Source organism: Triticum dicoccoides, chromosome 2B (assembly GCF_002162155.2).
Source record: "Triticum dicoccoides isolate Atlit2015 ecotype Zavitan chromosome 2B, WEW_v2.0, whole genome shotgun sequence".
Classification (NCBI taxonomy): Eukaryota; Viridiplantae; Streptophyta; class Magnoliopsida; order Poales; family Poaceae; genus Triticum; species Triticum dicoccoides.
This window is the reverse complement of record NC_041383.1, coordinates 653,208,103-653,222,251: the sequence shown is the minus strand read 5'-3', so window position 1 is coordinate 653,222,251 and position 14,149 is coordinate 653,208,103. Positions and strand designations below refer to the sequence as shown.

The 14,149-nt window shown below is 51.0% G+C and overlaps 1 protein-coding gene across 1 annotated transcript in view; it reads right to left on the bottom strand.

Annotated features, from left to right (window-relative positions):
• Window positions 1–8,804: 8,804 nt before the first annotated feature.
• The window catches only part of LOC119365417 (probable metal-nicotianamine transporter YSL17), a 9,538-nt gene continuing 4,193 nt past the window's right edge, over window positions 8,805–14,149 (bottom strand). The window contains exon 3 of the mRNA XM_037631046.1: window positions 8,805–9,997. Within this exon, the coding sequence (XP_037486943.1) occupies window positions 8,805–9,997 (1,193 nt within the window). The remainder of the gene's footprint in view (window positions 9,998–14,149) is intronic.

Genomic DNA, 14,149 nt, shown 5'->3' with positions numbered 1-14,149 from the left:
TAAGTATGTATATCAGTAGCCCCTGAGACTTGAAATAGTTGGCACAACTGATTTAAAGATCGTTGTATGCATATGTTCTTACAGAGAAGAATACCCAACTGTCTAAAGAGCTGGAGGAGTGCAAAGCCCAGCTGCGGGCCGCAGTTGCCGGAATGGAGGAGTCCAAGAAGGCCCCATCTGGTAATGCTTGTCTTAATCAAAAAAAGAATGTAATGACATGTACCAGCTAGTATTCGGCATGCATGCAAATCTAACAATAGATTCTACAGACGATCCCGGAGGCAATCGGGAGATCGTATCGATGCATGAGCAACATGCTCAACGACAGCGAGAGGCTGGCGAGCACATTCTTACACAGGTTATTCGAGAGAATAATGATCTCAAGGACGCCAAGACCCGGTTGGACGTTGAGTTAAAAGATGTTCGGGGCCAGCTTGCTGATTCCGTGAAGGAGAATAAGAGGCTTCGACGCGGCATTTTTAGTAAGTGCTCGAACGAACCTTTATAAAGTTGGGCGAAGAAGCGAGCTAACAGAATTATGTCTGTAGGTATGCTGACAGGTCGTCCCGAAGAGGAGATGCCCGGATCTGCAGGCAATCTTCTGCAGGAGCTCTCACAACTACACGAACAAATTCGGCAGGTGATGCAGGGTATTGCCCAGGCCTTGTGGCCGTCCGCATCCCTGCCCGGAGGCATGGGAGAGATTGTGGAGATGCTCAAGGGAGCGTGGCGGCGCTTCCGATTATGGAAGATATCGGCTTGCCGACAAGGTGCAAGGGAAGCCTGGGCCATGGTGAAGACACGATACACCAAGGCTGACCCGAACCACATGGCCGAGGTCGGACTTGTAGGGTTATATGGAAAAGAGATCCCTGTTAGTTTGGTATATGACCAGGTAGCATTAGCCGCGAAATATTCCCAACAGGATCTTAGGCTAGACAGCCTGTTGGATGGTATAGAAGAAGAATTTAGTCAGTCTAAGTGACTATGTAATTCAGATGACATATTTTGTCCCTAGCCAGATTGTAAATCATTTGTCATGGCGGACCTTTTCGCTTCAACCTCCGGACCCGACAGTCCGAAGTGTATCCGAATACCCACTCAGTTATGTAAAAACCGGGGTATGCGTGGAAACCAGACGTAGGGGTCATAAGTGCTTGAACAGACAAGTACATCTTCCAGGGAGAATAGTTCCGTTAAGGGTTCCTTTCCCTGGGTACACATGCATTAATGTGCATGTCTGAACTGCGGAAAGCAACGCAGGATATAAACATCTGGGGGCATGTATTGAAGTAAGTAAGAAACATCTTTTGTTCACCGATCGAATACTCCCTTAAGAACGCTAGCTTTCGGCTTCACCCAGTCTGAGGTACACATCCGGCTGACCCGGCAGTAACAATCGCAGAGGTGCTCCCCTTATGCCCTAGCCGAATTAACGGGAACGTAGGGCATAAACACAAGAGCCAGGCAACCCAGCTTGGCCAAAACTTAAGTCATATCGATGCATATAATGCGAAAAAGGCACATATGGAGAAGTGACACATATGTGGTGGGCATAAAGCCCAGAAGATAATTATATTAAGCTTCTGTATAAGAAGCCGCCAGGTATATTGAGCATGCATAGCGCGGCAAGAGTGTGTTATCGGAGCACACTTAAAGCTTTTAAGGCTATATATAAAAAAGGAAAGAAGGAAAGAAGGAGGACATAACTTAAAAACAGCAGAGGTAGGGAGACGAATACAGAGTTCGGCACTAGGCGTAGAATCTTCAGAGTCTGGCCGCGTTCCATGGGTTTGGCTCGAGTCGATTATCTGATGCATCATGCAGATGGTACGCTCCTCCGGTGAGAACTTTATCAATGATGAAGGCACCCTCCCACTTGGGCTTGAGCTTTTCCTTTTTCTTCCCCGGTAGGCGTTGAACGAGTTCGCCAACGTTATAAGTTTTGGCCCGTACTTCTCTTCTTTGATACCTTCGAGCCTGCTGCCGATAGAATGCGGAACAAGCCTTTGCGACGTCCCGCTCCTCCTCCAGGGCATATAAACTGTCCTGCCGATCTAGCTTGGCTTCTCTCTCTTCGTACATGCACACTCGAGGTGAGTCATGAATGATATCGCAGGGTAGTACTGCCTCTGTGTCGTACACCATAAAAATGGTGTGTATCCAGTGGTACGATTTGGCGTGGTCCGCAGCCCCCATAGTATGGAGTCGAGCTCCTCGACCCAATGCGTATCTAATTCCTTCAAGGATCGCACTAGTCTGGGTTTGATGCCGCTCATAATAAGACCATTTGCTCATTCCACTTGACCGTTTGTTTGGGGTGATAGACAGAGGCATAATCGAGCTTAATGCCCATTTTGTTGCACCAAGTTTTCACCTCGTCGGCTATGAAGTTGGAGCCGTTATTAGTGATGATTCTGTGGGGGACACCGTAACGGTGTACGATTCCGGATATAAAGTCTATCACTGGTCCGGATTCGGCCGTTTTAACTGGTTTGGCCTCTATCCATTTGGTGAATTTATCTACCATGACCAACAAGTATTTTTTATTATGGTTCCTCCTTTAAGGGGTCCAACCATATCGAGCCCCCAGACCGCAAAGGGCCAAGTTATGGGGATTGTTTGGAGAGCGGTAGGTGGCATATGGATTTGATTTGCAAAAAGCTGGCAACCGACGCAATGTTGGACGAGGTCCTGTGCGTCTGCTCGGGCTGTCGGCCAGTAGAAACATGTACGGAAGGCCTTACTTACAAGGGCCCAAGCTGCGGCATGGTGGCCGCCGAGTCCAGCATGAATTTCTGCGAAAAGCTGTCGTCCTTCCTCTTCGGAGATGCACCTTTGGAGCACTCCAGTCGCGCTTTTCTTATAAAGCTCTCCCTTGTGGACCTTATAGGCTTTAGAACGCTGCACAATGCAACGTGCCTCATTTTGGTCCTCAAGGAGTTCTTGCCTATTTAGGTAGGCTAAGAAAGGTTCTATCCACAGGGCGATGACAGCCATAATCACGTGGGCTGAAGGTGTTATTTCGGCGGCGGAGCCTCCGATTATGTCAGAGTGTTCGGGATCTGGGGTTGTGTTCGGATCTGGACTGGTACTGCCGGTCTCCCCTTCCCACACCACGGATGGCTTGAACAACCTTTCCAAGAAGATATTAGGTGGGACAGGGTCGCGCTTAGCGCCGATGCGAGCGAGGATATCCGCCGCTTGATTGTTTTCTTGGACCACATGGTGAAATTCGAGCCCCTCAAACCGAGCTGACATTTTGAGGAAGGCATTGCGGTAGGCCACCATTTTTGGGTCCTTGGCATCAAAGTCTCCATTATTTGAGATATTGCGAGGTTCGAATCCCCACACAGTTCTAGGCATTGAATGCCCATGGAGACTGCCATCCGAAGGCCATGCAACAGAGCCTCATATTCGGATGCATTGTTGGAATCTGTGTATAGTATTTGGAGTACGTATTGGACTGTATCTCCGGTGGGGGATGTCAGGACAACGCCTGCCCCCAGACCAGCCAGCATCTTAGATCCGTCAAAGTGCATGATCCAATTGGAGTACGCGCCGTACTCTTTAGGGAGTTCGGCTTCTGTCCATTCGGCGACGAAGTCAGCAAGTACTTGTGACTTCATGGCTCACCGTGGTTTGTATGTTATGTCGAACGGGAGGAGCTCAATAGCCCATTTAGCAATCCGGCCCGTGGCATCGTGGTTATTTATTATATCATTGAGTGGTACTTCAGAGACCACCGTGATTGAACACTCTTGAAAGTAGTGTCGTAGTTTTTGGGATGCCAAGAAGACCGCGTATGCTATCTTTTGATAACGTGGGTACCATGATTTGCATGGAGTGAGGACGGTGGATACGTAGTATACCGGCTTTTGAAGCGGGAACTTATGTCCGTCCGTCTCTTGTTCGACGATGCGCACTGCGCTTACAACCTGGTGTGTTGCAGCTATATATAACAACATGGGTTCACCGATATTTGACGCGGCCAGGATTGGATTGCTGGCCAAGAGGGCCTTTATTTCTTCCAGTCCGGCCGTAGCTGCAGCCATCCACTCGAAGTCTTCGGTGCGTCGAAGGAGGCGATAGAGATGTAGTGCCTTTTCTCCTAACCGGGAGATAAAGCGGCTTAAGGCAACCACGCATCCAGTCAGTTTCTGGATTTGCTTGAGGTCTGTTGGGGTAGTCAACTGTGATAAAGCTCGGATTTTAGCCGGATTTGCTTCAATCCTCTGTTGGAAACGATGAAGCCCAGCAGCTTTTCGGCAGGGACGCCGAAAACGCATTTTTTCTGGATTGAGCTTGATGTCATATGTTCGTAGATTGTCGAACGTAAGCCTCAAGTCGTCTATTAAGGATTCGGCATGTCTGGTTTTGATGACCACATCGTCTACGTATGCCTCCACTGTTTTGCCGATTTGTGTTTCCAGGCATGTCTGAATCATGCGTTGATAGGTTGCACCGGCGTTTTTTAGCCCGAAAGGCATGGTGTTAAAACAGAAGGGGCCGTATGGAGTGATGAATGGCGTTGCGGCTTGATCAGACTCCGCCATCTTGATTTGATGGTATCCGGAGTATGCATCGAGGAAACACAATGAGTCGTGTCCTGCGGTAGCATCGATGATTTGATCGATGCGGGGGAGGGGGAAGGGATCCTTCGGGCAAGCCTTATTGAGGTCCTTGAAATCGACACATAGGCGCCAGGATTTGTCCTTCTTTGGTACCATCACCAGGTTTGCTAGCCAGTCCGGATGTTTTATTTCTCTGATTAATCCGGCTTCGAGTAACTTGGATAGCTCTTCTCCCATGGCTTGTCGCTTAGGTTCTGAGAAGCGCCGAAGAGTCTGCTTGGCCGGCTTGTATCCCTTTAGTATGTTTAGGCTATGTTCGGCCAGCCTGCGTGGGATACCTGGCATGTCTGAAGGATGCCAGGCAAAAATGTCTCAATTCTCACGCAAGAACTCTCGCAGTGCGGCGTCTATTGTGGGGTTCAGCTGTGCTCCGATGGATGCTGTTTTTGTATGGTCCATTGGGTGGACCTCGAATTTGACTATTTCGTCCGCTGGTTTGAAAGAGGTGGATTTGGGTCATTTGTCGAGTATCACGTCGTCCCTGTCCACCATGGAGCGCAACGCCGTTAGCTCTTCGGCCGCGAGGGCTTCAGATAGTGCCTCAAGGGCCAGTGCGGCAGTTTTATTTTCGGCGTGGAATGCTACGTCCGGATCACTAGCTAGAGTGATGATTCCATTGGGCCCGGGGATCTTGAGCTTCATGTGCCCGTAATGGGGTATAGCTTGAAAGCTTGTGAATGCATCCCGCACTAAAAGGGCGTGGTATCTGCTACTGAACGGGGCCACTTGGAATGTGATTTCTTCGGGCCTATAATTCTCCGGCGTGCCGAATACCACATCGAGCACTTTAGTAAGACGGAATTTGTCCACAATTGGACTAAGGACCAGAGCGGCTGGTGCTCGTACTGTTCGGAATTGAGGTTCATCACTGGCATTGAAGGTTATGGCCGTGTCGTTCCATGGATTTATTGCTGCAACATGGCAGTCTTAGGCGAGGCTGTGGAGTGCTCGTTTGCGCCTATTATTTGAGGCGAAAGTCTCGAAGACTGTCAGTATTGTATTGTTATTTTCAGCGGGATGGTGCTCTGTGGTATGGTTGATGAGGAAATCCTCGCCACTCTTGGCCACCTGCCGGAGTATCCAACATGCTCTAAGGATGTGTGTTGGTATGGTATCCGGTGTTCTGTGAATTTTGCATGGCCCATTGAGCCATCCCTCCAATACGGTTCCTCGCCCTGTAGTGGGCTTTGGTTTTTTTGTAATTGGATTGGGTGACTTGCGAGAGTGCACACTTTTAGTTCGGACGAGGGGTTTAGTAAGAGCCGGAGGATCCCAAAATTTTGTTTGGGTTTTCCAAGCACTTTCCATAGCACAGTACGTCTGTACTATGGCCGCCAAGTCAGCGAAGTGTACTATGTCACGACGACTTATGGCATTGAGGATTCCCTTGTCCGTGCAATTTTTGCAAAAGAATGAGATTGCGTCTTCCTCGTGACAGTCCTTAACCTTGCTCATTACAAGGAGGAATCTGGCCCAGAAGTGATGTACTGTCTCTTGGGGCTCTTGTCTAATGTGGGAAAAATCGCTTGTATCTGGGTGGGTGGGTAGATTTAAGTCCAGACCCTGACCCGAACTGAGACCCAGGGGCAGGGGAGCTTCCGATCTTGGCAGCTTGGGCTCCGGGATGTTGCCCAATTTTTCTGGCCCACTGTCCGATTCTAGGTTCGGAGCTTGGGTCATGTCCTCTCGTAGACAGGTATCCGACTTGGAGAGCTCGGGAATCCGGACATAGTTCGTCCTCAAAATAGAGGAGGAATCGATGCATTGCTCCTCCACCACCGCTATCTAATGGGTAACCGGCGGAGAGTTAATCTCCCTTTGGTCGGGTTTAAGCCTGATCCAATCATAGTCCGTAGCGACCCCCAGAGCGGCGATGCGATCCAAGAGCTCGTTCAGGGAGGATAGCTCCACTGGATCCATCTGTTCGGTAAGTTTCGAGCTGACGTGGTGGCTGTTTTTGATGACCTGAGAAGTCATCGTCGGCGCGACGGCCGATCGGGCGGTCATGACAAAGCTGCCTAGTCGAAGAGTTTGGCCTAAAGCCAGGGCTCCCCCAGAGGTGATATTGTCCTTGATAACAAGGCGACCCATCAAGCCTTACCGTGACGGCACAGTGGAACTCTCAATGAAAGCACCAATGTCGGTGTCAAAATCGGCGGATCTCGGGTAGGGGGTCCTGAATCGTGCGTCTAAGGCTAATGGTAACAGGAGGTGGGGACACGATGTTTACCCAGGTTCGGGCCCTCTCGATGGAGGTAATACCCTACTTCCTGCTTCATTGATCTTGATGATATGAGTATTACAAGAGTTGATCTACCACGAGATCGTAGAGGCTAAACCCTAGAAGCTAGCCTATGATTCTGATTGTTGTTGTCCTACGGACTAAACCCTCCGGTTTATATAGACACCGTAGGGGGCTAGGGTTACACAGAGTCGGTTATAGAGAAGGAGATCTACATATCTGAATTGCCAAGCTTGCCTTCCACGTAAAGGAGAGTCCCACCCGGACACGAGACGAAGTCTTCAATATTGTATCTTCATAGTCCAACAGTCCGGCCAAAGTATATAGTCCGGCTGTCCGAGGACCCCCTAATTCAGGACTCCCTCAAGGTGTCCTCGAACAGCCGGACTATATACTTTGGCCGGACTGTTGGGTTATGAAGATACAAGATATAAGACTTTGTCCCGTGTCCAGATGGGACTCTCCTTGGCGTGGAAGGCAAGCTTGGAGATTCGGATATGTAGATTCCTTTCGATGTAACCGACTTTGTATAACCCTAGCTCCCCCGGTGTCTATATAAACCGGAGGGTTTAGACTTCTAGGGTTAAGCCACAATCATCATAACCTCATAGGCTAGACTTCTAGGGTTTAGCCATTACGATCTCGTGGTAGATCAACTCTTGTAATATTCATATTCATCAAGATCAATCAATCAAGAAGTAGGGTATTACCTCCATAGAGAGGGCCCGAACCTGGGTAAACATTGTATCCCCCGCCTCATGTTACCATTAGCCTTAGACGCACAGTTCGGGACCCCCTGCCCGAGATCCGCCGGTTTTGACACCGACACCTGATAAGTGTCAAACGTCAGGTACGAGCACATGACAACTCCGAACGTTTACAATGGCTAGTTTAGCTACGCGAGGATGGCAACTTCAGTTGGCAAGCATGTCAACTTTCGTGCTTCAGTTTATTTTTGACAGAAACTTGTCGCGTGCCACTGGAATTTGCCATCCTTCTGTGACTGGAATTGTCATCGAAAAACGTCAGGGACGGAGAGCCACACACTTGACGTTTGGCACTTATCATTTGTGAAATCCTAAGGGATGAGCAGCTCATGGTTCCTTGGTTCGGTAGCTAGGTCGGTCGAGGAAGAGCACATATGAGAAGGCGAAGAGGCTCAATGTCACCCACGACGGCGGCAGCGATGTGGCGAGACGGGGAGCCAACTGCCTAACCTCCGCCCAATCATGGCATTGAAGGCTAGGTAGAGCCGCAACACCACCTCACCTGCAACAACTAGAGCAGGAGCAAACACATTAGCCCAGAGATTTGACTTTGGGGCGGAATTAGCAACGGGGGACACAGTACCGTCTGGAGCGAGCACCATGGACATTGTGGAACAAAGTATGAGTATGAGGATGAGGATGGCTGCTGCGGCGGATGATCTTGGCGCAAAACCACATGGAGGGCCCCTCTCCCGGCGCTCCCTCTATGGATCGAGAGGCACCGTTGCGGACCGGGAGCACCATGGCCTCCTCCTCGGCGGAGAGCCGAGGAGGCGGAGGGCGGGTATTCTTGAATGCGAGGCATGGAGCAGCCGTCAGAACTTCGCCCAACACCCGCCGCACGCCGTTGCGAGGCCAACACCCCGAGGCCGCAGCAACCCCTACCATGGTTGTGGCCTCCCCCCTCTCTATCTCAACCACCCAGGCTAGTGCGTGAGGGGCGTTGGGTTAAAGAACAACGTTCGGGCTGTTCGCATCGGGTGTGAATGGTTCCAGGAAGGTGACATGGTGACCAGCCTTGCAAGATCCATGTTCGCCATCGGACGGCTATCATGCGTTCGTTCCAAGACCTTAAAAAACTGACGTTATACAGGATACGGAGTACTCACGATGTGACCAAACTTGCGTTTAACTACAAAGTACAACACGCACGTCGAATCACTACGTTGGCATGCCTTTCGCTGCTAGGAAAGCGTCAAGGCTCTGGTTCACTCCTCGAGCCACGAACATGATGCAGATCGGCGGGGCGGCCTTGAGCAGCGTGAGCGTCGATGACAGCAGCGACACGAACCCGTCCCCGCAGATCAGCCCGCACGCCGCCGCCGGCGACATGAGCCGCATGTCGTCGCGGTCGGACCTCCCCCACAGGTAGATCACGGCGCTGCCCACCGCCATGCCCACGGGGATCGTGGGCGGCACGAAGAAGGCCACGACCATGCCGATGGTGCTCGGGATGTACCTCAGGACGCGCCACCTCTTGTGCGTCGACACCTCCCGGAGCACGCTGATGGACAGCGCCAGCATGACGAAGACCTTGCAGAGCAGCATGGTGTGCTTGGGCAGCCCGTTTTTCTCGGTCATGGCGAGCATGGCGATCCCCCGGTACACCTTGGCGTACGGGCCGATGCTGTTGCTGTCGTCGTGGGCGCCGCTGTTGTACACGCTGTAGAAGATCGAGAAGATGACGGGGTTCACCACGCAGCCGAGCGCCGTGCCGGCGACCTGGCAGATGGTGATGGTGTGCGGCGATGTGAGGGTGATGTAGCCCGTCTTGTGGTCCTGCATCAGGTCGGACGCGGTGGACACGTTGGACACGATGATGGCGCAGGCGGCCAGCCCGGCCACCACGCCGCCGTCCTTGAGCCCCACCCACGAGCTGAAGATGAGTAGCGAGACCTTCCCGTAGGTGGTCGCGATGTTCATGTCCGTGATGCCGTTGCCGTAGGCGTTGCAGAAGGCAAACACCGGCGCGATGATGTAGGCGAAGGCCACGTGGTGGTACCTCAGCTGGGTGTAGAGCTGCGGTATGACGAGGGTGGAGATGACCGACAGGACCACATACCCGATGATGGGCGCCACGGCGGGGATCCGGTCCCGGAGGAACACCTGCGTCCTTCGGCGGTCGTCGAAGCTGGTTGCCGACCGGTCGAGGACGACGCTAAGGCACCGGAACGGCTGCCCGTTGCTGCTCTGCCTCGGCTGCGGGTTGTACATGGTGTAGAGCGTCCGAACCAGGATGCAGAGCATGTGTAGGAGGCCGTCGGCGAGGATCATGGATACCCCGATGAACACCCGGTAGCCATTGATGCCGCTGATGTTGTCGCGGTCGAGGCCCTGCGGGTACCAGTCCCCCTTTTTTAGAGAAAAGGCGAGAGCCCGACTTTATAGATAAAGCCACCAGGCAGAGTATATGACCAACAACAGCACCCAACAAAGTATCACGCGCAGAAGATAAAGTATCATTACAAGGCCAGCGGCCTTACATGGCACGCAGGCCAGCCTAAACCAGACACCAAAAGAGCATTCAGGAAGCCGTCCTCAAAGAAAGCCGAAGAAGCCCAGATGCCGTAGATTTCATCTTGGATAGCATGGCGTCGAAGGCCTGGGGGTCCCCTTCTTTAGTCAATAATCTCCACTGCTGCAAGAAACCATTGGCTTTAAATAAGCAATTGACAGGATTAGCCGGAAAAATATGTTCAATCGAGAACTTATTCCTAGTAGTCCACAACGACCAGCCAATCGCAGCCCATCCAACTAAGAAGACTCTTTTAGAATGGCCAGAAAGAAGATTGACATAATGCCTCAGGTCTTCAAAGGAGGAAGGGGACCAATTTACATGTAACCAGAGTCTGATGCAACTCCACATAAGTTTAGCTAAGGAGAAGTGAAAGAAAATATGCTCGGTGTTCTCCAGTGCCCCACAAAGCACACACCTGTCGGACCCCGGCCCGTTTCTTTTCTTAATCTGATCGGCCGCCGGAAGCTTACTCCGGACAGCTTGCCAGAGAAATATCTTGATCTTAGGAGGAATTCGAGCCGACCAGACATGCTTAAACTTGACCGGGCGCCTCCCAGGGATAAGCTTGGAGTAAGCAGATTTAACCAAAAAACGCCTCGAAGAGGAGAGGGGCCACACCACGGCATCCTCTTCCTCCGAGAGCAGGGGGAAGCAAGCAGTAAGGCGCTGCCAATCTTCCAACTCTTCAGGAGAAAGAGAACGACGAACATCCAGAACCCAACCCCTAGCCGAGAGCTCAAAGATAGAAACCTCAGTATCATCGCAATATGAAAATAGAACCGGAAAAGCAACAACCAGCGTGGAGTCCCCGACCCACCAATCAAGCCAAAACCGCGTAGACTTACCGTTCCTAACTACAAATTTTACAAGGGACCGAAAGATCGGCCGGACTTTAACCAGTTGATGCCAAAATTGCGACCCACCCGCAGCCGGCGCGAACATAGGACTCGAGGAGGGGAAATATTTAGCTTTTAGGATAGAGAGCCAGGGTGGCAGTTCCTCAAGGGTCATGATCTTCCACCACCATTTGATCATAAGACAATTATTCATCACTCGCGTATTAATAATGCCCAGACCCCCTTTGGCCTTGGGGCGACATATAATGTCCCATCTGACCATCCTGTACTTACGTTTATTGTCCGCTGCGTTCCAATAGAAAGCACCCCTATGCTTGTCAAAACCATTATGAACCCCACTAGAGAGAAGATAGAATCCCATTAAGAACATAGGTAGCGAAGAAAGACAGGAGTTAGTAAGGGCGACCTTGCCCGCTTGCGTATTATATCGCCCTCGCCAAGGGAGAACTTTGTTGCCAACTTTGGTAACCACCGGAGCGAAGTCTTTAGCCAAAAGTTTAAGCGGGGAAATGGGGAGGCCTAGATATTTGAGAGGGTAGGATCCCAAAGAGCAGTTCAGAAGATGGGCCATCCGCTGCGCCTCTTCGTCCGAGACCCCAGTCACTACAACCTCACTCTTAGAGAAATTGATTTTAAGACCTGAGAGCGCTTCAAAACAAAGCAGAAGGAATTTCAGATTGGTGAGGCTATTATCATTAAGTTCCATCAGAATTATAGTATCATCCGCATATTGGAGATGAGAGATGCCATTAGGGATGAGATGAGAGCTCACCGAAGTGATATGACCAGCCAAGGCAACTCGAGAGAGAATGCGAGATAGAGCATCAGCCACAAAGTTGAAGAGTAAAGGGGACGCTGGATCCCCTTGCCTGAGGCCCCTGCCATTAGCAAAAAACTGGCTAATTTGACCATTGACAGCCACAGCCGTGTGCCCCCCAGAAACCAATTGCATCAAGCGCTGCATAACAGGCCCCTCAAAGCCCTTAGCCAAAAGAACTTGCCGAAGGAATTTCCAGCTAACCGAGTCGTAGGCCTTTTCAAAGTCAAGTTTGAGAACCACAGCCTTGGTCCCTCGCACCCGTAAGTCATGAATAATCTCATGTAAACAAAGTACCCCGTCCAAAATGAACCTCCCTTTGATGAAAGCAGACTGGAAAGGGCTAATGGTCCGATGTGCAATGGGAGATAGCCTAGTGGCCATGCCCTTTGCAGGCATCTTTGCGAAGTTGTTGATTAAAGCAATCGGCCTAAATTGAGAAATCATATCCGCACCCTTGACCTTAGGGATGAGGGAGAGAACCGCATAGTTAAGTCTAGAAATGTCAACCGATCCCAGCCAATACCCTTGGATGACAGCAGAAATTAGACCTTTTAGTTGGGGCCAGAATTGTCGAAAGAACGGAATGGAGAAACCATTAGGGCCTGAAGCCGCATTAGAATTAGCCGTCCGAATAGTATCAAAAATTTCCTCCTCGGAAGGGGGAATCAACAGAAGCTCATTATCAGCGTGAGAAATCCTATCAAGGGGAGCCCAGAAGCCCGGGGCTAGCGCGAATCCGAGGTCTCGTTTAGCCGAAAGCAGGTTAGAGAAGAACCGAACTACATGACGGAGAATGACCGGCGGTTCAGAGACCCTAACACCATCAATAATGAGGCTGTTAATCAAACATCTACGCCGTCTGCCATTCACAATGGCGAAAAAGTAAGCCGTGGGAGAATCACCCTTAAGAGTCCAATTAATCGTACCCCTTTGCTTCCAATACACTTCCTCTTGGCGATGAATAGCCAGAAGCTCCTTCTCAAGGCCATAGCGAACTTGCCACTCAGTAGCCGAGAGCCCACGTTGTCCGCACGGAAGTCGAGGGCACTAATTTGAGCACTCAACCTAGATTTGTCGCGCCTCGACTCAGCAAAGTGGTTCTTGGCCCATCCTCTAAGGAACTTGCGTAGGGAGTAAGAAACATAATGCCAGTCATCCATCGGGCCAAATGAATGATGGGGGGAGGTAAGAAAGCCCAAGATCTTCTGAGCCAGCATATCAGGGAACCCTTCCACTAAAAGCCAGGACGCGTCAAATTGAAATCTTTGGCAGCCATTGGGGCAGAGACCATCGTCAAGGATGAGAGGAGCGTGATCGGACCCGACGATGGGGAGGGCCCAAAGTGAGCAGCGAGGAAAAAGGCCATCCCAAGCAGGGCAGATAAAAACTCTATCAAGAACCGAGCGAATAGGACAAGTCTGTCGGTTGGTCCAAGTGTAGCAGGCCCCAACCCTCGGGATCTCACGGATAGCCGTGTCCCTGATGAAAGCATTAAAAGCCTCGGCCCGCACCCAGGAGAAATTGACAGAACTCTTATCAGAAGGATACCGAAGCAGATTAAAATCACCCCCAATCAGGAGTGGCAGTTGGCAGGCATCAATTTTAGTAAAAATCTCATCCAAGGAAATTTGTGACAAGGAATGATCAGCCGGACCATATACTACCATAAGTTCAAGGAGGGTGTTATTGGAACGTAGGGAAACTACCATACTAGCCCAGTATATACCATGGTCGAAAGCCACAAAATCAAAGGTGACATTATTGGTGCCCAGAAGAAAGCCGCCGGACTGACCAACAGAGGCCACGAAATTCCACCTAAATCTATCAATCCCAGCAATCGCCGATAGTTCAGAAGGAGAAAAGGAGGGTTTAAGAGTCTCAACAAGCCCGATAAAATCAATTCTTTCAGCGCGCATTAAGTCCTTCAGTTGGTCTCTGCGCCCCCTAGCGCAGAACCCTCTAATGTTCCAAAACAGGGCCTTCATCTTAGGGAAAGGTTTTTAATTCTCAAGCTCGACCTGCATGGAGCCTTGCAGGTTTTAGCACGTTTCCCGGCCCCGCGCTTCTGCACCGGAGAGAGCTGCCCCCTAGCAACCTCGCCCGGTTCCCCTCCGGCCACAACCAGAGGGGCATCCATCCCAGTACCGGCCTCCTTGGCCTTGGCGATATCAGCCTGAGCACGTTCGTTAGCACGAATCAACTGCAACATAGAGGAGGGAGAACCCACGCTAGCGTCTAGACATATCCCAACATCAGCTAATATCGAAAGGAGATGTTCATCGGAATGGGAGGGTAAAACAAGCCTAACAGG